The sequence below is a fragment of the Lepisosteus platostomus genome, chromosome 24, assembly GCF_059453375.1.
Source record: "Lepisosteus platostomus isolate fLepPlt1 chromosome 24, fLepPlt1.hap1, whole genome shotgun sequence".
NCBI lineage: Eukaryota > Metazoa > Chordata > Actinopteri > Semionotiformes > Lepisosteidae > Lepisosteus > Lepisosteus platostomus.
The window spans coordinates 14,529,070-14,553,530 of NC_142634.1; the positions used below are offsets into that span (position 1 = coordinate 14,529,070).

At 35.0% G+C, this 24,461-nt stretch overlaps 1 protein-coding gene across 1 annotated transcript in view; it reads left to right on the forward strand.

Moving 5' to 3' along the window:
- The window catches only part of tbx5a (T-box transcription factor 5a), a 39,710-nt gene that overhangs the window by 5,003 nt on the left and 10,246 nt on the right, over nt 1–24,461 (forward strand). Inside the window, exons 3-6 of the mRNA XM_088618535.1 lie at nt 155–249; nt 2,543–2,662; nt 7,027–7,174; nt 14,828–14,980. Of these exons, the coding sequence (XP_088474661.1) occupies nt 155–249; nt 2,543–2,662; nt 7,027–7,174; nt 14,828–14,980 (516 nt within the window). The remainder of the gene's footprint in view (nt 1–154; nt 250–2,542; nt 2,663–7,026; nt 7,175–14,827; nt 14,981–24,461) is intronic.

The following is a 24,461-nucleotide window of genomic DNA, read 5'->3' on the forward strand; positions in this document are numbered from 1 at the left end:
AACTATTTATTAAATTGGATGTTCGACAGGGGATTACTAAAACCTAATCGTTATAAATGTATGTACGACTTGTCCCTCCACGATGTCCATGATGTCCAGGAGTATTTCTCATATATCATTTTACTAAAACAAAAACGTTTTTTTTTTTCAACAGGGGATGGAAGGCATCAAAGTTTACTTACATGAACGAGAACTCTGGACAAAGTTTCATGAAGTTGGAACAGAGATGATTATAACCAAGGCAGGGAGGTAAGGCTCGCTTTTAATCTTATATTATAATCAGTTGTATAGGTTTCTTTACCTTTTTATTTTCTGTACTGAATATTAGTATCGGAGTGTTTGTACAACAGAATTACGCGCCCTTTGGAGAATTTAGAATTTCAACTATTTTTGACCTGGCCTATTAAAACAACTTAAATATGTATTAAAAGTAAAACGCATTTGCTTAAAATTGATTTGTATATATGAAATGTGTCTTGTGCAAACGTAGCTTCATTCGTTACGTTTTCCATAACATTATAACAATAATGCATCAAATGTTTTTTATTCAGTAAAGCGGAGAAAATGATATAGTTAATCAACTAGTTACTGATCAGTTTTCTATAAACCGTTGTATAAATAATTATTTGTCTGAAATGGCGATATTTAAAAGTATACAGTTAGTATTCTTACAACATACACAACTTTGTTTAGCTTGGCAACACAGTAATGGAACACACAGTAAGCTACTATTGTTGAAATGCACTTGTCATTTATTCATGCAAGACGCTTGTCACTATACCGTGGTACGGCATTATCAATATTATTGATACTCTCACTATTAGAATTGTAAGTATAACCTGCCAACTTCTTCTTAACTGAAAACAACATATTCTTAAAATAATAGGACTTGAGTGTGGGGGAAATTAAGTAACTAGTCTTATTTACCTTGTTTTGTTGAGTTTAAGAAAGTTATTAAAGGTTTGCAAAATGTCCATACTATGGATATATTATCTTAAATATTGCTGTGGGGGTATTTTAAAAGTTCCAGAGGAGTGTAGTTTCTATTTTATATACTGACTTTATTAATTTAACATATTTTTTAACATATAAGGCCTATCTGATTGACGGTCCTATTCCCTCTCCAACTCTACTTTCTTTTATCGTTTTTCAATATTATTTTTCCTCAATCCTGTACAGAATCATACAATGGGCACTTTATGTTCATTGGAGTTTGATTTTTCTCCTTTCAGTCTAATCACGCAATAAAGTTGAGTTGTCGTACCCTACCCCCACAGCCACCTCCTCCCAGTTTGAGCAAGAGAGGAGCCCGGCGGCACTGCCACCTGGTCAGCGTTAGGTTGTAGCAACTAAACCCCCAGCCAAGCACTGGGCCCGTAGGTTTGCAAGCTCGGAGCCTCTCTGCTTTTGAAGTCGGTCTGATATTAGGACTTGGCAAAAGTTTCTTAAATAAAAAAGCGCCTTTCCGCCTCAACTGCCAGATTCTATGGTGGTTAGAGAAACATTAGTCAATGTTACATAAATGTGAAGAGGAGGGGTCTGCACTAACCGAGTGTAATTCTTTAATAATAGAAACCATATTTGACCTAGTACTCCATTTTATTTTGCTTTTGCTCATATTAGATGGGATTTTCCTAGTTTGTATTATATATAAAAATGTAACGGAAACTTCCACGGACAGAGTAAAGCCAACCAGGCATGAAAAACAAGCTTACAGTGAAGGAGCAAATGCTAAATCTAAACTTAAAAAAATTAGAAAAAGCAGTGCAGTTGCTCTTCTCCGATCAATAAAGTTAGCTTTGTTGTGATCGTCATTAACATTTAGACGACGGTATTTTTTTTTAACAAAAAGCGAAATTAATGTGGAAACTACGAGAAAACGAGGAAACGTTTTGCCTCGTTTTGGTTTTTAGTAGCATATACTGTTGGTCCACTCTACAGGAAACCGCATTTTTTGTTTATTCTGTATAAACACGAATATTTAAAAAGGTTAACTGTTTAGCAAACTCAATAGCTGAAAATAGGATACAATAAAATTCATGCAATTCCTCATAATGAAACAGGGTTCATTTAGAGGGAATCTCTGCTTAGGGTCAAATGTTCGGTATGCAATTCTTCCGTGTAGTCATTGTAAATGATTTTGGAGATTTTGATGTTTCTCTTTTATTTAACCTTCTTATAAACATATTACAGAAGAATGTACACCAATATGTGAAAACTGAACAGTTGGGGCTCTTCAACTTTTGTCTAGACCATTATTCAATGGCCTCCGTGACCTGAGCTCAATGCGTGTGTAACAGAATCCGATTGTGAATTTGAAATTCATTAATTTTAGTCCTTGTCGGCAATATCTGACAATCGGAACGTATTGATATGAATGCACTACATGTTTTTACTAAGCATGAATGTGGCTTCTAAAGAACGTCTAGGCTCATATCCTTCAAGGAGGCCACTAGAGTCAGTTCTTACGCTGTTAAAAAAAACATCTGTCGAGAAATTTGTAATACCACGTGACATCCCTTTTATTATTTATTTTTTATAGGCGCATGTTTCCAAGCTACAAAGTGAAGGTAACTGGATTGAATCCAAAAACGAAATATATTCTCTTGATGGATATAGTACCAGCAGACGACCACCGCTACAAATTCGCTGATAACAAATGGTATGTAAAAGTATATAAGAAATTCGTAGTTAAATGTGCAATATAACCCGATGACTTCTCTCCGATTCTCTCATCTATGTTGCAGTTTTTGATAACGATTGTTGTGCAGACTAGTAGGAATAATTTAGAGCTTATGCACCAGGTAATGCGCGAAAGAAGGAAATACTATGTTTCAGTGTTTGCGTCCATCATTTTATCAGTTTTGATTAGATGGATGAACATTTTAACCTTTAGAAATTTCACTTTAGTTCTTAAATAACAAACAAGGCCCAAGAAAATCTTGCCTAATACTTTTATAAACATATTATAAAATACACATAATATGCTTCATACAGTCTTTTCTGTTTAAAATGACCATAAAAATAGGTTCAATAGTTTTGAAACCAATACCCAGAAAGTCATTTTAACTTCTCTCCTTTCACAAGCCACAAATGTTTTTTTTAATAAACACCAATCGCCAGAATAACCCAAACTACGAAAAACAATATTTGTTCCAGACGTTATACATATTTTAATACTTATTTGGAAGGTAGTGAAAATAACCAACATAAAATAATCGCTTTTTGTATCCCTGTCATTATGAAGAACCTTTTTATAATTTTTTTGTCAGGTTTTGAACAGAAAGGGTTCACCCTATCCGGAGGGGAATACGGGAACAATTTTATTTTTATTAAAAGAGGATTTGTAATTCAGCGTTTCTGTTTCACCATCACTGAAAATCGTAACCCGGCGACTTGAAGTGGTCCCCCAAACTTTAACAGGCGGATTGTAGTGAGAGCAAGTAGGTCTTCCTGCTCCGCAACGGGCTGGCGACGTACTGTAGTCAGACCGCGCGCTAAGGCTGCGTAAGACTCCGGGTTGCCACGACTTGACTGGAATAATCGACTTTTTCATGATACTTGGATATTCGTTTTTCTGTATGTGCTGTTATGCTGTAAATATTGCATAGCATCTTCTGTTGCTGCGTGGAAGCACAGTTCCGCTGTGATAGCGGCAACAGCAGTTTTATAGCCTTTGAACTTGTGATTCCTAGGCGCCATTTTAAATATTCGTCAACACACGGCTCTTCTTGGACTGCGTTGGTATTATGTATTTTATTCAAGTCAGAAGAGAGACAGACCCATAGCGTGGTAGCGATGCACAGATACAGGCAGCACAAATATGCATTACTCTGAGGATCGCGTCACGATGAACATTATTAACGTTGTAATTAATCACATGGCACCATACGAACGTCTTTATTCTGTCAGCAACTGCGTTAGGTTAAACGAATGAAGTAATTACATATAATAGGATATATATATATAGATGGTTCTACATATAGTATTCCAAGTATTTAAAGAGCGATTAATCATTTAATTATTGTTGCTGTTGTTTTGGCAACAGCAGCAGTTGCAGTGGTACCACAGCCTGGTCCTAAAACAGAGTAATTTAAAAAGTAACGAGAAGATCCACGTTCGGAAAATAATAGTACATGTCCCATTTAGGGACGTACTTGTCAAAGCGGATTAAAAGGTATCAAGAATGAAGGTTTTGGTTAATTCTGGGTCAAATGCGGCGTGACAGAAGAACAGGAAAACGAGAATCCTCATTATCCTCTTTGAAGACCCTCTCCAGCGCCATCAGCCAATTATAATTAATGAATGAAAAAAAAACAGTCCCACCCCTTCGAAACTGCTCTTTCTAACTTGCGGTATGAACTGCTAGGCACTGCAGACTGAGCTCGACTTTCAAAGCCGCACTTCATTTGAAGTCGTATAAGCGTCTTACGTATTCGCGATTCCACTCAAGTCTGTTGGTGTTATCCAGTATTATAAATTATCATCATCTTAGCAAATTTTGAGAGAACAACTGACGCTTACAAAGCCAGTCAGGATATGAATGCTGGGAATATACAAAAGACGTTTAAAAGGAAACAGCAAACACGCCAATAGATTGTGTGGTGGGTAGTAGCGGATTATAGGATTTTCTTCAATGGTTAATAAAAATGCAATTTCTATAATGTTGGTTTAAAGTAATCAGTCTTTTGACATTACTACATTTTTTTAATCGCATGAACGCCCCAAATTATATACCTGCTAAAGGACTGCAAACATTTTCTTCGACGGCTCACGAGGAAGTAATCTTTATATAGTCATGCATGAGTCTGATCATTTTGTACAAACCGCTATTTTAGAAGGAATGTCTTTTTTACAGACTGGTTCACTATCAGCGGTACCCACATCTCCTCTTTCACCTAACCATGCATCAATTATGTATTTATTACCAAATTAATTATTTATTTATTTATAAACTGAAATATGGCACCCTGTTCCAACAAGTCACCAACAAGCCTGGTTAATAATTCATGTTCATGGGCGTTGAGTTGAATGAAGAGATAAGAAATGCTTTCAGTAGCAGAAGATGCATTTAGTATAATCCTTCCTCTGCATTTCTCTTACTCCTTACATTCGACTTTATCATTATCTTAATGTTAAAAAATAAATTGCTTCTGCGCTATCACTTCAATAAGTGTATATTCCTATAACTGATCCTGTTACTCATTGGCTGTAGTTGTGGGTGCCTGGATTATTCCCAAATCTATTTCCAGTCTAAAGACCATGGAAAGTTAGGGAATTGCAATTATTCGTCCTAAGGGCAACTGTTTCTAGTAAAATTTAAAAGGACATGCATTGTTTTCTGAATTAATTCTACAATTTTAATTTGATTTAATAGTTTCTCAATCCAACGTTTCCTTGTTATTTGGACATCAAAGTCCTACACCACAGTTATTTCTTAAAAGCATATTACTGAATCCGTTACAAAAATGGAGTCTATTCAATAAACATGATTTGTGTGCGTAAGTCTAGACTTTTTAAGTCTTATCTAGCAATTCCTTTCATTTCCAGAGACATTTTAAAAATGTTATTTAAGAAAATACTCAAGTGGCCTACGGTTCGTAACAGATACCTTTAGGGTTTCAAGTGGACCAATTTGATCACTAATAAGATACTATTTTAGAATTCATATTAGGATGCCTACAAGCTGTAGTTTTCTTGATATAAACTAAGATACAAGACCCAAAACATACTCCAAAGTTGTTTTAATCTTTACAATTACTTCATTACATAGGTCTGAGATATTGGTTACAAAATAGATTTTGATGTAAAATTAGCATGTTATCCTACAGTATGTAATAAGTTGGGTTGATTTCAGGATTTGCGGAGTATAAAGGTTTAGATATTTGCTGTTTTGCTATTTGCTTTTTGCATTTCTTTCGTGAAAATATACCAATGAGGATCCAGCGTTATTGCAACCAGCGTCCTGTTAAAAACGACCTAATTTGTATAAAAGAAAAAAATAATATTAAAAGATTTAAAGAGAAAATGAATTTTAGATTGTCTCGATGAAATCTTCGTGCGGTCACTTACTTCCCTGTCAAAACGCATTTCGCTACGTTAAACAGTTTGAACTGAAATCTAATTCTGAATATGCTATAGCGCCGGTTAAAAATAGGTGTTTCTGTTGAAAATTCTGTTTTCAAATCACTAGGATTTCTGACGTTGTAATGAAATAAGAGGTTACGGTTTAATTTTATTTTTTATAACTAGTATTAATAATCGAACGGAGAAGGGGTTTTTTTATTGGTTAAAGAAGTTTTTTAAACAGCGTATGCCAGCGTTTTAAGGTAAGAAGACCCCTATAGAATAAAATGTCACCCAAAGCCCGGTGGGGAGTATTGTTTGCAATGAGGCGCAAAAACTTTGGGCAGATTGTTCTAAAGTGTCTACTTTGATATTTTCCCAAAGCATTTTTTCCCTAAGAACACGGACCAGGAAAACTTTAAAACAGGGTTAACGTGATTTGTAGTTGCGTACATCTAGAACCAGTGTTTACTGATCACATTTAAGGGTTTTTCGCACAGAAGTAAGGGTCCTATAAAAAAAAATGTCGTTTTGGTTTGGCCTACCGGCTGTGTGGACTGTCCCATCCAGCACTTATCAGACTGCACTGCGCGTTTTGTATTAGAAGATTAAAAAATCCTAAAATGACCAAAAAATAATGTGCAAGAATGAAATTTGACATTACTTGGGGGTTTTTATCCCATGAATAAAAAAAAAAAAAAACATAAAAAAACAGCGACACTTTAAAGTCAGCCAGCTGGACCTATTCCTGCCTTTAATCCCCAAAAGATATCAACTAAGCATTACGCTTCGAGCCGATTTGTCTCATTTCCTTGATTTTGTTTTTCGAACAGATAACATGCCCTACCAAAGTCTAACCGCTTAGAAATCCGAGAGAAAGAAACAGAGATAAAACACTCTTGATCCATGCAGGTGAGCGGTCGGTGGTGTGTAACGCTGTGAATGTGGTGTGTGACCCAGGTCTGTGACTGGGAAAGCAGAACCCGCTATGCCCGGAAGGCTCTACGTTCACCCCGACTCGCCAGCTACAGGGGCGCATTGGATGAGGCAACTCGTGTCCTTCCAGAAGCTGAAGTTAACGAACAACCACCTCGATCCATTCGGACATGTAAGATGAATGTGTTTGTCTTTGGTGCCTTTTTGATCTTTCGGTTCATTTCGCTACAGGTCTGATGTCATGATGTTTTGAGACTTCACACACTAGAAAACAACGCAGTTTGTGATCAAGCATAAATAGTACAAAACACGTAGCGTTTCATTAATACGTCCTCTTAAGTTCTGATGTTCAGTAGTATTGCGACAGAAATCACAATAAAGTGAGTTTTTAGTCCTTGCTGCTATTATTAGTATTAACACATCAATATTAATATAGCCAACAGACGTTACAGTGATCCTCTTTTCAAAAATAGTTGTTTTCAAAAGCAAGAATCAGGAAATATAATATCATATTTGAGGTGAAAATAGCGTTTCCCTTTAAACTGTCAAATTATATCCAAAGCCATTTGTTAGTTCACTAGAAGTGAGAAATGAAAAAGATTAATTATACAATTGTATACGTCAAGAAGGATCAATAAAAACTTTCACCCACATAGTTATTATATGAAATCAAAGCAGAGTTTTAGTTTTTGAAGAATTCATGACTACAAAAACTAAAATACGACAATTTTGCAATTCAAAATTGAAATTGACTATACATCTCTTTAAAGGGACACAGCGATTTTCATTACATATATCATTCAATTGAAACGTTGGTATAAGTAGTTAATATGTTTACTGTATTGTATTTTATCTGTATAGCTTTTCCACTATAAACTTTTGTTAAGTTTCAATTGTAATTTACACGTTTTTTCATCCAACATTACCGAAGCTAGGTAAAAACAAATTAAATATAAATATTAGAAAATATGAAACATAAATATTAGTAAATGGTTTATCGAAATTGTTTTAACTCATAGTTTTAGAAAATGACATTAGGATACAGTTTCAGCTAGACTTAAATAATTAAGGCTAGTCCATTAGATATAACCTAAAAGGTTAACATACATCTGCACAAACTTACTTTATTTCAGGAAAATAATGTAATCGCCCGAATAGAATTCCTTAACCTGACTGTCGCGGAAAAGCAGTCTAGAATTTAAAGGTGAGGTAAAAACTAACGCAGGCCACAGAATTTTCTTTGCAAGATTCATTTACAACTTGCATTTGGGGATATCGGCAAATATGTCAGACATCTTGGGCTTTTTAATATTAAAAACAGCAATAGAAATGATGATCAAATTGGTGCCATGTTGCAGTAGATTGTAGTGCAATAACAACAGAGTTTTATGACACTAAAATGATTCTGTTGCCAATGAAATTCATTATCCAAAAGGTTTAGAATGATAGCAAATGCTTCTAAGTATATAGAACTTAAATATACAACAGTATATAGCATTAAGAGGCTATGTTCAAATATAAATAAAACACAGAAAGCTAAACTCAAACCACCCTCATTACTTTTCTGGCAACTGAATCAACAGTTCGAACACAAACATCCCAAGAGCGACAATCAGCAAATGTCAGTGGAGACTTTTGGGTTGGATGTGAAAGTTTTGTCCTTTATTTTTTTTTCTTTCCAAACGAGGGCTACCAGTTAGTACAGATTACGCCGAAGTTTTGATATATCTTTCCCATACGTACAGTACGTTGTACCTCGGTAGATCTCTATCTGTTAACCTTCAGGATTATTTGAACCGTAGAAACAAACTTTGTAGTGAAAAAACTCCCCCTCTCATCACTTTGAGCATTTAAATCTCGCCTACGTCCGTTTCATCAAACTCGCTTTCAGTCTTTGACTAAAATAGTTGCTTCCTTATTTCTTTCATTAAAAAACTGCGAATGCTTAATATTTTCCAAAAAACTTATCCAAAGCAATTTATTGGTAATCTGTAGACGTGGCAGTGACAACTTAAATATCGTTGTGGTTAAACAGGTTTTAGTAATTTATCCATATATTATGGTAATCTAAACATGATATAGTACATATGGGATTAAAAATTACCACATATGTTTTTGTTTAACACTTTGTATAGTTAAGCCATGAATACTTTATTCAGACATTATACAAGGAGATTAAATATAGGCTCATGCAGTGCCTAATAAAAAGGTTTCGTTTGTGTTTTGCTTATGTATTTTACCGATTCATTATTTAGTTATTAGTTGCAGTTACATATTGATTATCCATGCTGGCATTATTGAGTACTGACACCATCAGTCATAATAAGATAAAATTGAGGTGAACCATGGTCTTGCATAAAAGTGAAATTTCCAGCTTTTAGAGATAGGTATATGGAGTTTAGTCACCTGATCGTTTGCAATTAGTTTATACTGTAATGGACAAACTTAAAAAATATAAGAGCACAGAGCATACACCAATGACAGAGATGTAACATGAGATATTCACTTTTATTCTGCTAAGAAACAGCTCTGTACCAAGTATGATTCCTGTTAAGAAATTTCTTACATAATGTACATAGTGTAGTGCATTATTGATTATTGATTATGTACATCCTGCAGACCCCGGATCAGGACTCCTGTAGTTGTACCTCTCTGCTAAGATGTCCTTTGGTCTTAAAGAGCAGGTCCTTCTGGTTACATGTGGATAAGATCTCATGTTGTCAGTCCAGTGGCCATAATAACATACATAATGTATTTTACAATGAACTGGACAGTAAAATACAGTAAAGCAAATGTTTTGTTTACAAAGTCAAAAGAGTAAGGGTAAAGCTGCTTGAGTGTTTATGGATAGATTTTAGAACTTGCATGCTACTTGCATTCTTCAAAACCCTGGAATATGAGCTATTTGTCTTCCCCACTTTGAATATTTTCAGCTTGTTACATTTATGTGCTAAACTCTGTGTTTTCACACCGTGTTTGATGACTGTTGACAGTAGTACTGTACCTGCCACTTTTGTTTTCAATCTATCGTAGTTCACTGTCTGTAGACATCAAAATACATGCTCTGCTTCAGGAGACTAGGCACAAGTGGGAACCAGTAATCATACATATTTATGAAAACAGAACTTTGCTCAATAAGTACATCACACAGCCGAAACATTGTGTTTCCTTTCTTCTCTTTTCAGCATGGAATAAACCCATTGCTTGTTCCTTCAATACATACATGCCTGCTTGCTATGAATGAGCTATGTTTTTATATAAGTTATCTCTTTACAGTTTTTTGCAGGTAATGTACTGTATATAAAGGTTTATTTAGGCTGTAGGTCTGTTTATTGATGTTTTTCAATTGGTCTTGTTTGTTGGACTGAATGTATTTTAGAAGCTTCAGAAATAAAGGTATGTGGTCTGAAAGAAACCATTAGATCAATAGTTTCCAACAGAACAAAAAGTGGATTTGTTCTCAGCACAACCTTTTTACAGAGCGAGTCTGTAAACGCACACACTAGTGGCTTCCTCTATTAACCATGCTGGACTTGAATAGCATACTGAATTGAGTTATTTCTGTACATAGAACAGTTGCTGATGTATAATGGCTTTTGAAATAAATATTTTTATGCAGGCAAGGCCCAGGCACTGCAGACATTCTGAATTTGTTATTTTGCACTTGAAACGTGCAATTAAGCTTAAAAACACAGAGCATCTGGTTATGGAACTCCTAATGATCCAATTTAGAGCCATTTATTTTCATTTTGAGCCTATACTCTAAAGCCAAAGTACACTAAAAACACAAAACAGAGAGAGAAATCTATAATAATCGCTATAGTAAGACACTTTGGATAAAAGCGTCTGCCAAATGAACAAATTTAAATAAGTCTTTAGTTAAAACCTGGTTTTTACTCTGTGCATTATGGAACCATGTTAATTGAATAGTCGTTGTTTTGGAACACAAAACAAGATAAGGAATGATATAATGTTTGTACAAAAAAAACACAATGACATGCACACGCATTGTGAACCTGACATGAAGCATATAGGATTCAGATTTTCTGATGATTTTCAATAGTTCTTAATTGACACATAGGAGCAGAAGGAGCATAATGGAAATTGTAATGAAAATAAGCACACCTTAGTTAAAACGTACTTTTCTACATGTGGCTTGCACAATGTTGCAGCTATAACGTTTTCCAATCTTCTACATCTTGTTTATAATAAAGTCTCTCTACTGTAATATTTACCATGATATATATTGTATATTTATATTTGATTAAATCATTTGTTCTTACGTTTTCCTTTGTAATTGCATTTGAATAGAGATGTATTGTACTTGTGTAAGACATCTATATTTACATGAGGTTTTTAGACAATGTTAGATCATGTCATACAAATGTTAGATGTATTTAGAACAGTTTCTCAGTGGCTGACCTCAATGCATGTCCCATCTCTTTGCCTATGGAAACCTGTGGGTATGAATGTAATCAGATGATGATAAAAGTACTGCAGTGAATGACAAAAACAGGGTATATCATGGGTCAAGGACTGAAGGAAAGGGGACCTGAAACATCCCCTCGCCTACTAAGTGGGTGGTCCAAGGACAGGACAGAAGCCCACTCTTGAGGCATGTGGAAAAATTCGGTTTGTGGCCTGCCATGTCTGTATCTACACAGTGAAGACACAGGAAATCAGTACATGCCTGTTTTGTGCGATGCCTGGAATTATTTTAACACTAAACTTTAATTCATGACTGGTATTCTATTATGATTCAAACATCGGTTTAACCTGTTTCTTAGATCTTTCTACAATGATTGGGGATCATTTAATGGAGGACTTAAAAACTAAACTGAAATTGTTATATTTTCTCATAATCTAAGATTGACTAGTGAATTCCCTACTGTTATAACTGGTGTATTTGAAACGCTACTTTACTACAAAAGGTTGTAGCTAAATTGGCAATAACAATTTCCAAAAGGTTATTTTATATTGCATGAACATGTATATATACACACACTAATTCACCCATGAAAGTGTTACTTAAGAATGATAAAGAACTGTTAGAAATGTGTTATTAGCAGTTAGCATCACAATTTTGCCTCATTACAGTATAGATACCTATAGTGCTTATCATTGGCAGCACAGCTAAGTCTTAATTACTTAATGCTGTATATAATGAGATAGACATGCACTTTCAGTAACTAACCGCGTGAGGCTCAAAATCTGTATATACTATCAATCAATTGGTATCTAATGAAGCTACAGCTGTAGTAGTCTCCACAGTGTCTGAGGACTATATAGGGAGCAGGGCAAGGCATCTCATTAAAACTGGATGAATGTGCAGTCAGTACTATTCCTACAGGGCCACATACTGGCCAAGAAAAACAAATACAGCACTGCACCAACAGAAAGAGTTTCAGCTTGCCGACTTCTTGCAAGTCAGCTCATAGTCTGCAATCAAATCCCAAACTCTCTAATTAAACACGAATAGATACTTTAACATTTATAGTCCTCTTAAGCACAGTTTAAAAGTAGAGGCACCATTTTGTTTCAGTAGCTAAACTGATACAAAGATCACATCCTGTCATTTAATAAATTCCTATACCAAATAGCTCCTATTGTGAAGTTCTAGTACCATTTGCACTTAAAATACATAAAGAAATAAACAGTATAGTCAGTATAGTAAAGTATCAGTCAATTAAATTTTACTATCACTACTTTCAAGAATTTTTTTTATATGAAGTTATTTACTTGGTATTTTAGATTCTGCAGATTTTATATTCATTACAAATACGTAATTGTGGAATTGTGTGGTTCCAGATAAAGCAAAGATTTCTTCTTGATTTCTGAAAAAAATACTTTAATTTCTCAATATTTGGATTCTGTACACTCGGTGAGAAGACGTTTAACCATGTTCTTGAAGATTTCCAATAGTTAGAATCATGTTCTATGTTTAACTTACATTTCTTTATTAGTAAAATATATGCTAGCTTTCCTTGTAAAAAAAACACACGTGAATGATATAAAAGTCGAAAAAATCGGAAATTACTTTTTCAGTATGTTGCAGACGCGCGATTGAGGGTTAGAGTTGAATGCTCAGAGGAACAGTTTACGTCTGGCGTTTTAAAACATGCATATTTGCTTTCCTTTAGGAAACACACTATGATACGTGAAACACATTTTTCAACATTACATACTGTACGAATCTTTGTATTTGTAAAATTGAAGACAAAACATCTAGGTAAAGTATAATTTTTTGCGATCATTTACGTTCAGGAATTGCACTGGACATGGATCTAGACAAACCCAATATTGGATGGGTTGGGGGTCGGTGTCTATAGTACATTTAAACCATTTTATACAGAACCATCACGGTTATTAGTCCTGTAGATCTCCAATATATCAAAGGTCATTGACATGGCATGTTTACAGATGAAGACTGGACTGCCTGCAGAAAAACTCAAGATATTTAAAACGCTTTCACTTTAAGGAATATGTTTGATAATGGAACAGAACATTCTGTTTGGAAAATGTCGGTTAAATGCAACAGTTTATTGTCTGGGGGTCTGCTAAAAAGCAAAAGGCTTTCTTTGAACACGGAGTATAACGCCCTTAACCGCACAATTTACTATAGAGCTACGCAGTTTTTCTTGCCTATTTTTTTCCCATTGCTTGGTGTTGTCATGACTATCTTCTCAGATTGAGGAGACGGAAGTGAAGAGATCACACCGTGGTTACATAATTCACAAAACTAAATACCCTTTACCGTTGCGAAAAACCTTTGCAACAAGCGATGCAGCGTCCTTTCAGCGAGCAAAGAGTAGCATTTGGAAAATGCCTGTAAAGATATAAGATACCCTAAAAGCGAAGAGGCAATGTCCTCCTACCGCGAAGACGCAGGTAATGAAACTAGTCTATTTTAGACAATCTTAGGAGTATGGTCAGCAATGAAGTCAGCAAAAAAAAAACTGCACTACTAGCTCTCAATTAGAGTCGCTGTAATGAAATTAAGAACCATTAGATCGTTCGCCGCTGATGTCTACAGCTACCCGAGATGTCAAACCAATTTGGCTTAAACCCCAGGATGAGAGGCCCCCGCGAGAAAGATGACTTATCGAGGCCGAGCACAGCGCGGTCCAAGCCGGGCAAACAGCGTCTTTCTGTCGCCAACTTCCCGAGGAAAGCAATCGCGACATGATGGATATAAAAGAAAGCAGTGTGAAGCAAGGGACAGGCTAGGCCAGGCTGGTCTTCTACATTAATGTTTACTGTTGTGGTTTTAAAAATACAAAAGATCATTTAGCCTACTGAAAAAAAAATGTTATGTTTCATCACATGAATATGCAGTTCAATTAAAACGTGCATGGACGTGTACATACAACACAATACAAAAAATCTTCAAAATATCATCATCCTTGTGGTAGAAATAGTGCACGGAATTCAAGTTTAAATACAACTTTGAAGAACTGAACAGAACAAAAAGCATTAAAACGTAAAAATAAGGGACGTTTGCTTGGTTTTTAACATTACACGCACGTAAAGCCTATATGTACTTCTGTACTGTACTTTGATTTATTAGCGCTTATCTCGTGGACGAGATAGTCCTGCCACAGCAGAGTTACTTCTGTTTCTTGTTATTGTTAGTTGCAATGGAAATCGTCACTGTGGCATCAACGCAATGGAACGGGGTCACAAGAAGGCAAATTTCAAAGCTTCACAACAAATGAATAACTCTCAATGTTTGTCATTCATCTCTCCCACTAAATAAAGTGAGAATATTTTCCACGCCAGCACTCGGTTCTCTGCTCTGATACTACTATGTGTGTTTTCTTTGTAGATTATATTGAACTCCATGCACAAGTACCAACCGAGACTCCATATTGTGAAAGCGGACGAAAATAACGGATTCGGCTCCAAAAACACAGCGTTTTGTACTCATGTCTTCTCTGAAACGGCATTCATTGCAGTTACATCCTACCAAAACCACAAGGTAAGACAAAGGATCTGGATTTAAATTACATTTAACCCTGTTCTTCTTGTAGGCCTATCGCAACGATCTTTTAAACTGGTCCGGAACTATAACTTGCAAACATTTAAATATATTTTCGACGCTAAAATGCGGTTTCAATTACGTCACTGTTTCTGTTGTGATTAATTATAGTTAATTAATAATTGTGATTAATATATAAATTCTGAGAAATATTTGCAGGAAATCTAGTTTCCTGCAGTTTAGTGTCAAGTAACTGGATGGGATACACAAAAATAATGCCGATTTTAATAGGAGTATTAAAGTACGCTTAAGAATCTTTCACAAAGTATATAAATTATTATAGCGATTCCTTCTTACTTTGTTGTGTAGTTAGCTCACGTGCTATGATTGCGTCTATGATATCAACGAATTGATCTGAATAATTCCTTAACAAACATCAATGTTCTAAATTCCATAGCCTATAAAGACTAATCATCTCATATTAGTTCCAACACTGTGAAATGTTTAACTAGTATGATTCTGAAATAACACTTTTCATCATTTGCCATCTGAAATCACTTAACAGACGCTAGAATCCACTATAAGACACAGCAGTGCTTAATGTATGCAGCCGTCCTTAGATATACTAAGAAAAGGGTTACAGAGATAAGTATGTCTGGACAGATACGTAGATATCAGCCACGGTGACTGAAGAATCATCAATACCAGGATATCCACAGGGGCAGGAAAATTACATTCAGGGACTTCAGTTTTAGGTCCATGTACTTTGTATGTGAACATAGTAGGCGGTAGTATGTTTTTCTCTCTTGACCACTGATGGAGAAAATCTATTTTGTAATAATATCCTGTTAAATAACTCTATCACAGTTCCTCGTTGTGCCATTTGGGATACACCGGCCTCGTTGTCATTCCCACAGCAGTCACGCACATTGCCCTGTTTGTACTCTTAAACAACCGTTTCCCATTATGCCCCTTGAGGTTTGACAACGTTGACCGCTTAATCATGTCTGCATGAGAGATTTATGGCGTTGATGTGACAGTAAATATGTTGTTTTTTTGTATGTGATCAAAGAAAAATTAAAATAGCATTTTGGTGACATCAAGACTAGATGTTTTCCTTATCAATCTCGTGATAATGAACTAATCCGTCTATCAAGATCCTGGCAATTCCTGCTTTTTGTTAGGAGTTTGGTAGACTTACAGTTTCAAGTGATCCGCGATGTGCTCGGTGTAAACGTCTTGTATAAAAACACAGAACACATTCAGTTCATCTATTCTACAGACGCTACATGTGTCGAAATGTACAGTTTAATCCTTCTGACCAACGGAATGACATGGGTGGGGGGGAATCAAAAGATTGATGAGTACCATTTCAAAACTCTTCTTTTCTCCTGGAGACGCCGTATCACGGCTTTTGCTTATCATCCATCTGAGATTCATATTTGCGGCGAAGTCTCACGTTTGAAATTTCTCTTTCTACGTTTGACAAAAAAAACTTCCATAAAAGAATGTATGATGGTCATAGGTCATACACGGAAATTCTTCACTTTCAAGGACATAATAAGACCCGTAATTTTTCAAATTATTTACCCTTTAGGTTTCTTACATATGATGATTGTTATTTATAATTCACAAGATGCTGATGGCCATATATTATGACGATATATTTTACTGTAAGTACTGTAAGAGTTACTGTACTTACAAGTCACTGTCAGTCACTTGATTCTTCTTTAATACTGTCTTTTCCTCTACTGCCATTGATGTGATAAAAAATCTCAAAATCGTTAAGGAATAGTTCGGAAGCAACTGATGCTCTTAAGATAGTTCTGTTCAAATATGTTGAAATGTTTATTTTATCATTAATCATTTTTATCAAACCAAAAGCCAAGAAGGAAACATGAACACATCGCAATAGCGGACAAATACAATAATAAAAGACTAATTTTCAAGAGTACCGATTCCTGAAAAGGATAGTTCTTAATTTTCAATACAAACGTATTGGTGAAACGCGTATTTGCATTTCGTAAGAGTATGTGCATTTTTTAATTAACTTTGAACATCCATTTCTGTGAAGTTGAGTGTACCAAGTGCGGCACAGTGTTTCCATTGACAGCTGCGCTTGAAGGCGAAATCTTCGCCAAATATAAATTTATACCAATTCCTGGAAGTGCAACTTCCAAGCACTTGTTCATGGATCGCCCTGTCAGAGTCTACCAGAGACCAGTGCTCCAGTGCACAGTCCAACCGAGAATTCAGGAGCGAGGAATAGGAATAAAAATCAGAAATCATATCGTGCTGTTTCCAAGGTGAAAATATGACCAAAATCATCTCTCCAGAATTAATACAGGACAAGAAGATGATTATTGAATAATATAATTATCGCTGCGTCCCAGAACACAGTTGTCTTTTATTAGTTATGTTTTCTGAAACCACACTTTCAATTCAATAGCAAAAGACCACTATGACACTTACTTCAGGCTTAACAAGCAGACATCACACATGTTAAGTGGTATTATTACATTTACTAAATGTGTATTTTAATTGTTCAAAATGTGTATTTTAATTGACCAAAACCTTAAACTGATCAATTTACCGACACACTACGTGAAATGAGTCTCCCCACATTCGCTCAATACTCAAACAAGTTGTACCTGTATGAAAATATTTGCACGGCGCAACTTATCTAATTATACGCGTATTAAGGGAGTATTCAAACCTTTTGCTTCGTATTCAGCGTGCAGGTATTGTGCTTAAATACCTTTTCAAGGGAGTTGGTCTTTGATTCTGACTGGCCAAACTCTCTTTCAGATGGTGACGACAAAACAAAATTATATAAAGTTAACTCCACTGGAACTACATTTATATGACTTTATTGGCAGTAACTACAAACGACAGTGGTAAGACTATAGCGGTTCACAGTAATTTCGGTTTCATAAAATTAAAGTACAAGGTGGAGCGGCCAACCAGCTAATCGAAGAAGAAGTCAATAGAACAATTCTGCAAATGGCGCAACAACGGGTTCCCCTCTTTTCAAATTACTCTCTGTAATTGTGTACACTAAATCTTTAAACGTTTTACGATGGTTTCATTTTAGATATCAAAACGAGAACATGCTGTACCCGCTAATTTACAAGGCAGATAAAATCTGAAGTGGCTACTGATACTCCTGCAGGTTAAATCCAGACCCATTCTGTGGTTTAGCACCTAGAATTAAAAATGGCAACTCTGCATGCAAACAGGTCCAATTCGAGGCTGTTACTACTGCAATATATTGCTTACAAGGCAGTTACACTGATTTGGGTGTTTTGTGGCCTTCAAATGTGTTTGCATAATCAAACCGTACGTCATGGGCATTAAAACACAGATTATCACTTAATTGTCACATCAGGAAAAAAAAAGCTGTTGATGGTAGAGTACTAGTACTGTTTCAGTTTTTGTTCATTTCAGTTTCCAAGTCAAGATCATACCGAGTCCCCGAAGAATATACACAGTGAATTCCTATTTAAAGTCAACAACAATTTTGATGTTATTTCTTTAGTTTCTAAGCACTATCCAAAATTAACTTTATTTTAGTCTGTACCAGGGGACAAACACTACACGAGCAATGCTATGAACGATGACTGTGATACAATTAACTTTCGGAGAGAATTTCTCTTTTTACACTCCAAACTAGTACAAGTAAAATATTCTGATACTAATACAACACCACTATATTAAAAAAAAGAAAATACAGCCGCACTAAGGACATTCAAGAAGCTGCCAAATTGATTTTCAGTTTGTCGCTTTGTCTGACATCATCCATAACGTAGTGTATCATTATCCTTACATTTACTTAGTATATATCTTAATTTTGAATTCACCTAGAAGAGATGTTTGAGTTGCTGATTTGGGGCATTTGTCCCGCCACACACAGGATTTAACTATGTTTACTAATCCGACAAGAATATGCGCATAGCCGATTAATATTATGATTGAGTACCTATGTTAAGCTTTAAAAGACATTCAATGAAGTTTGAGGTAGGTGTTCTGAGTTGGTGCGCCGTACGAACAATCAATGGCAATTTCAGCTCGGTGTTTTCCAAGTGATTTCAAGATGCCGTCGTTTCTGAATAAATCATCGTCTGAGAGAGTAACTTTTTGGTTCACTTCCAAAGCACTATAGTTGTAGTGACTGATGTCTAAATCATTATGGAAATCCGTCCACGCTTGAATGAAATATTGCTAAATTAATTAGGCTGTTTCTTTTACTCCCATGTTCCGAGTCTTAAGGTTAAAAATCAATACCGCGTCTCGGATTTAATTGACCAGTGCATGTTTTTCATATCCGGTGGCCAAGTCAAAGTGTCGAGGGTCTGGGCGGGGTTATGGAGGGGGGAAAACGAGACCCATGAATGATGAGCGAGCCAATCAAAATTTAAAATGCCTTTAGAACAGGAAACCTAAAGACTGTTATCCAAAGGGTGGTGGTAATTACTTTGAGAAGGCGGCCTTTGGTCAATACATATTCTCATTAATTTTTACAGTTTGAGGCTGGAAAACGGAAACGTTTTCTTCTACTTTGCCCCTGGATATAGGGGGGACGGTAATCTCATATAATCTAATCTAATTTTCCCCTTTCCTTCTCAGGAATTATCTTCTGAAGTTACTTAACCAGCAAATATATATTACAAATTTAAATATGTTGTTCTCGCTTGATTTTACAAATTCCAAGGAGAGACATTCACAAGATCTCAAGTGCACTAACACCAGTAGACCTTTTAAATTATTTTAAAACAGGTTCGTGATAGTTTTTGCTGTTTGTATTCTAAAATAAATTTTAAAACAGAGGACAATGGGCTAAAATAAAACTCTCTTAACCTAACTAATCTTAATTAATCTTAATTCTCCACGTTTGAAACAGAGGATAGGTATTACAGCATTGTTTAATTTAAACTCCCCAAAGCTCAAAAGATGTACATTATATTACCGTCTATTTGGTTTCAGGTGATCTACAAAGGTTGCAGATCTCAATTTAAACATATTTTAACTTGATATATAATTTAATCGTTTAGTTTTACTTCCATAATAGAACGCTTGGAATTAAACAACGAAATCTTTTTACATGTGTTGTTTTATAATATATGTTTTAAATAGTAAATATTAAAATAATTAGAATCTCTATTTATTGCTTGGAAAAGAATATGTACAAACCTAAAATAAAAATGGGTTTCACTCTAAAAATACTTTTTAAACTTAAGTCATAACACCTCAGCGTATCATTAAAGTAATTGTAGATCATTATAATAGGTACTAGGACGTAGAAAACATTAAGAACTTGTTCATCACAACGATATCGGTGAATAAATTATTATGATCTAGAACATTAATAAGGATCATTTAAAAAAATGCATAGCTCTAAGATAGATCTAGATTAAGAGGTTAAGTTGTTATAAAATTGTAAGAAGCTGGTTTGAAAATAATTTCTTTATTATACACCTTATAAAAACATATTTGGTTTGTTAGAGAAATGTTTAAGTGGACAAAGTAGTACTAAATACAGTAAATATAGTAAATACAACTACATTTAATTAATTCGTGTTTTAAAATTAACAGGCTTTAATTTTGTTAGGGTTCTTTTAAACACATTTTGGTCCCAGTTCACAATGCATATTATCCAACCAAAGAATAAGAACCAAACAATAAAAACATTACTTAATTAAAAAAAAAATCTTCTCTTAAACAATCTTTTAACCAATAAAATCTTATTAAACCTATCACTTCAGCTCACAGAAGTGAGTAATCACTAGCTCTAGTGGTTTTCCTCGGTTTAATTGCATTCTAGCACACATTCACCTACAGCAGTTACAAAAGATTGAAGCAAGCCTGTAATTAGTGTCCTTTCAAATGGTTTTTTTAAACCATATTTCTTGTAACATCACATTTTGCTGTTTTTTTAATGAACTCCACTCCAAAAAATTAACAAGTAACGAAAGTTCTAAAGAAACACACACAATGCATGGAAGACATATATGGATAAGTATAATTGAAGAGTAAATTCTTAAAATGTATCATTCTGTTGTAATACTAACTTTGTTTGGTTATTTTAGCAATCGAAAATACAATAGTGTGTGCAGTGTTTTTGATCCAAGGCTGGTAAAAGTGGTCTATTAAAGTGGTCTACAATGTCTGAATTCCTGACCAGCTGCAAACGACAGAAATGTCTTGTGTGATTTTGGACAGTTCCGAGTAACAGTTTGAGAGGATCATGAGTGCTAATGCTTTTGTCAAGGCATCTTCTTCGGTGTTTGCAGGGTTTGTAGAACAATCTGTGAAATCTTGACTGGGGGAGATTCTGTTTCATTCAGTTTTACCACATGGTAATGCCTCTGTAATTACAGATATCATCGCAAAACAACCATGTCTTTCTGAGCAGCTGCACACAAGCGTTTCTTATGTCTGCAGCCCTGTCTGTGTGGGGATTTTAATAAAGGCTGTACCCCCCACCAACATCCATGCTCCTTCCATTACCAAAAAAACGCACACAAAAACCGCAAAATCTTTAAGCTTAGATGATATCCATTTTGCTACCTCTTGATTTGTTTTTGCAGTATTCAGAATTATTTGCCACTTTTATTGCATTTTACTCCTACCTGGGACTGCATTTTGTTCTCTATAGCACTTTTACCCCCAATGTCTCATAGAGATACATAGCACTCCTGTAGTGCTACACATTGGAATAGGTCTTATCTTTCTTACAAATAATCAGAAAACATCAAATTAAAAAAAATCCTGAAAACAGAACAACTAAGGGGCTGCCAAATGCACCATCTGTTTATTAGGCCTTTGTCACAGCAAAGGGGATTTTACAAGGTTCCACAACTAGCGCAAGTCGGTTTACAGCAGCTCTCCTGTGTCAGGGGATACACAGTGCCTGCCAGCACAGTACCTGCCAAATGTATCCCTCCTTATGTGGGAATACCCAAGCGCTCTGTATAATCTATCTGGCACGAGCTCGAGGTGTACTGTAAGGTATCTTGGGAAAAAGAAAAAAAACAACAGTTAACAGTGTCTCATCCACCAACCTAAATCATTAATGCCTGATATCACAAGCCAAAGAGTATCTGTATTCCAGAGAATATCAAGTATGAAAGCAAAGAAAAAGATGTTCTTTATAAACAGAGGTCTTGGAGTCTTCATATTTTGTAGCTATTCTTCAATACTAACAATAAATGCACCATTTCAATTTAAGAACAAAGGCATCAGTACGTATACAGCAGTGGTAAAGCTTTTTGTTTTCTATGGATAGAGTCCACTTGTCCTAGAAACGATCTTTAGAATTCTGGTTTATTTTTATATTCTCAGTTTTCAGTGTTTGTGGCAGCAGACCATTCTTTTTTTCCCAACTATGATTTAAAAAAAAATATTAGCCTTCGATAAAACTATACCAACTGTATGTCAGAATGAGATCATCAGCAGTTTTTCACTCATTTCATTTTATGCTAGCATCTTACTATTTTGGAAATAAGCACAAACACACAATGCATGTAGTGGTGGTTTTCAACATACTTTTTATGTGAATGACCATATTAAAGAAAATCCACAAATGTTTTAACCAGTGTAATCAGACACATTTCCAACAAGTGCAAGACATTCGCAGCTCCAACATTAATTTTAAATCTAACTTCATATATAATTTATGCAGAAATCTTTACTGAGCCTTCACATGACTAGAAACCACATTATCTCAGTTTGACTGCCTCCAATAACCTTTAAGATGATCTCTGCAAAGCAGTATAATTTACAATTCAGAACTGTTGAAATACAAACCAACTAATCAGAAAAGTTAAATTATTCTTCAATCATGTATAATAAAATCAGGGATGCAAGCATAAAGAAATGGACGATAATGATTATCATAGCTTTCCTTTTATAGAATGCAAAAAAACATTAGTGTTGTCTTCAGGTGAAAGTCAGATGTTAAAATTGCTTACAATTAATTCTTTACTCAGTCTGTCAGAAAATCTACATGAAGGGACACCTATATTTGTATACTCTGTTCATTCCATCAAGACAGAGTGAAGAAAGTAGAGAACTATTAGGGAACTGTAATCCTGGTATGATAAACTTTGAAATATGTTTAAAACCTTGTAAAGAATACAGTCCAAAAAAATTACAATTTCTGAATAGTCAACTATGAAAGAATGAGGCTTAGTTTAAGAAACACGAGATAGAGACTGAAAGATTAACAAGGCATAGGATAAGTCTGAAATGAGTTGAGAATGGATGCAAAGAAATTATATTCTGCTACAAACAGAACTGACTCACCCAAGCAAATCAAAGCCAAGAAAGCAGCAGTCCAAATGGTTTAATAAATCAATTAAGAAAAATACATGGAGAAGCAAGTGCTTTATAAAAATAGTTTTAACATTTCACTGTTAAAGGAAAAGTGCATAGTGATTTTTAAGCACTTTCCTAAAATATGTTAGGAAGGCTAGGGGAAATATAAAAAAGAATGTTGCAATGAAGGCTAAAATAAATAATAAAGGTGTTTATGAGTATTACAAGAGCAAGAGAACAATAATGGATGACAAAATATCTCATAGTTACAAATTGGAAACTTTTGGATATTGATAGAGAAACTGTAGACATATTAAATGAACATTCCTCTCTGGTGTAAGCTGAAGAAGAACTAGAAAACATGTCTCAGTCTAAACACAAAGTTCTATATCAAAGAATATCACAATCGAAAAGGTACAGATATTACGAAAACTAAGGGTAAATATCCAGGACTTGATGGTTTCCTATCACTTGTATTTAATGAAGCAAGAGATCTGAAGTGATTCAGTCTGTTATTAAAACACATCCAACAGTCAATCGAGACAGAGCTTAAACCCACTGACTGTAAAATTGCTAATGTAGCATCCATCCATGAATAGGGTGACAAAACCGAACCAGGCATGAAACAAAAATCAGAACTAAACTAGAGGATCGTGTATATAGCAGTAGGATTCTAAGAGACTGTTAACATGATTTTAGAAAATGTTAGTCTTGCTTAATTTTTTAAACAAACAACACTAGTAATAGATACAAACAACATGTGATACAGTTTAGTTTATTTAGATATACTACATACAATTTCTTTGATAACCATTCTTATAAAGGATTAATTCTCTCAAACTGCTGGAAGCAGGAATTCAAGCACAATATAGATGTGGATTGAGAACAATTGAGGATTCTTTTGGGGGCAGTAACTGAAAGAGACATCAGAGACGTATATGTGTAACAAAACTGAATCTTGGTTTTAAATGTCAAAATCTTGCTTGTAATTTGTATGTGTCATGGATATAATTTAAAGAAGGAAAAGAGAAGAGGAGGAACAGTCATCTGCTGCGTTCTTGCCCTTTTTAATTTCCTAAAGCAAAACCACAAAGGGTTATATGCAGAATACAAACAGGACAGTGTTGTGGTTGCCCTCCTGTTATTAGCTAAAATACAAATGTTT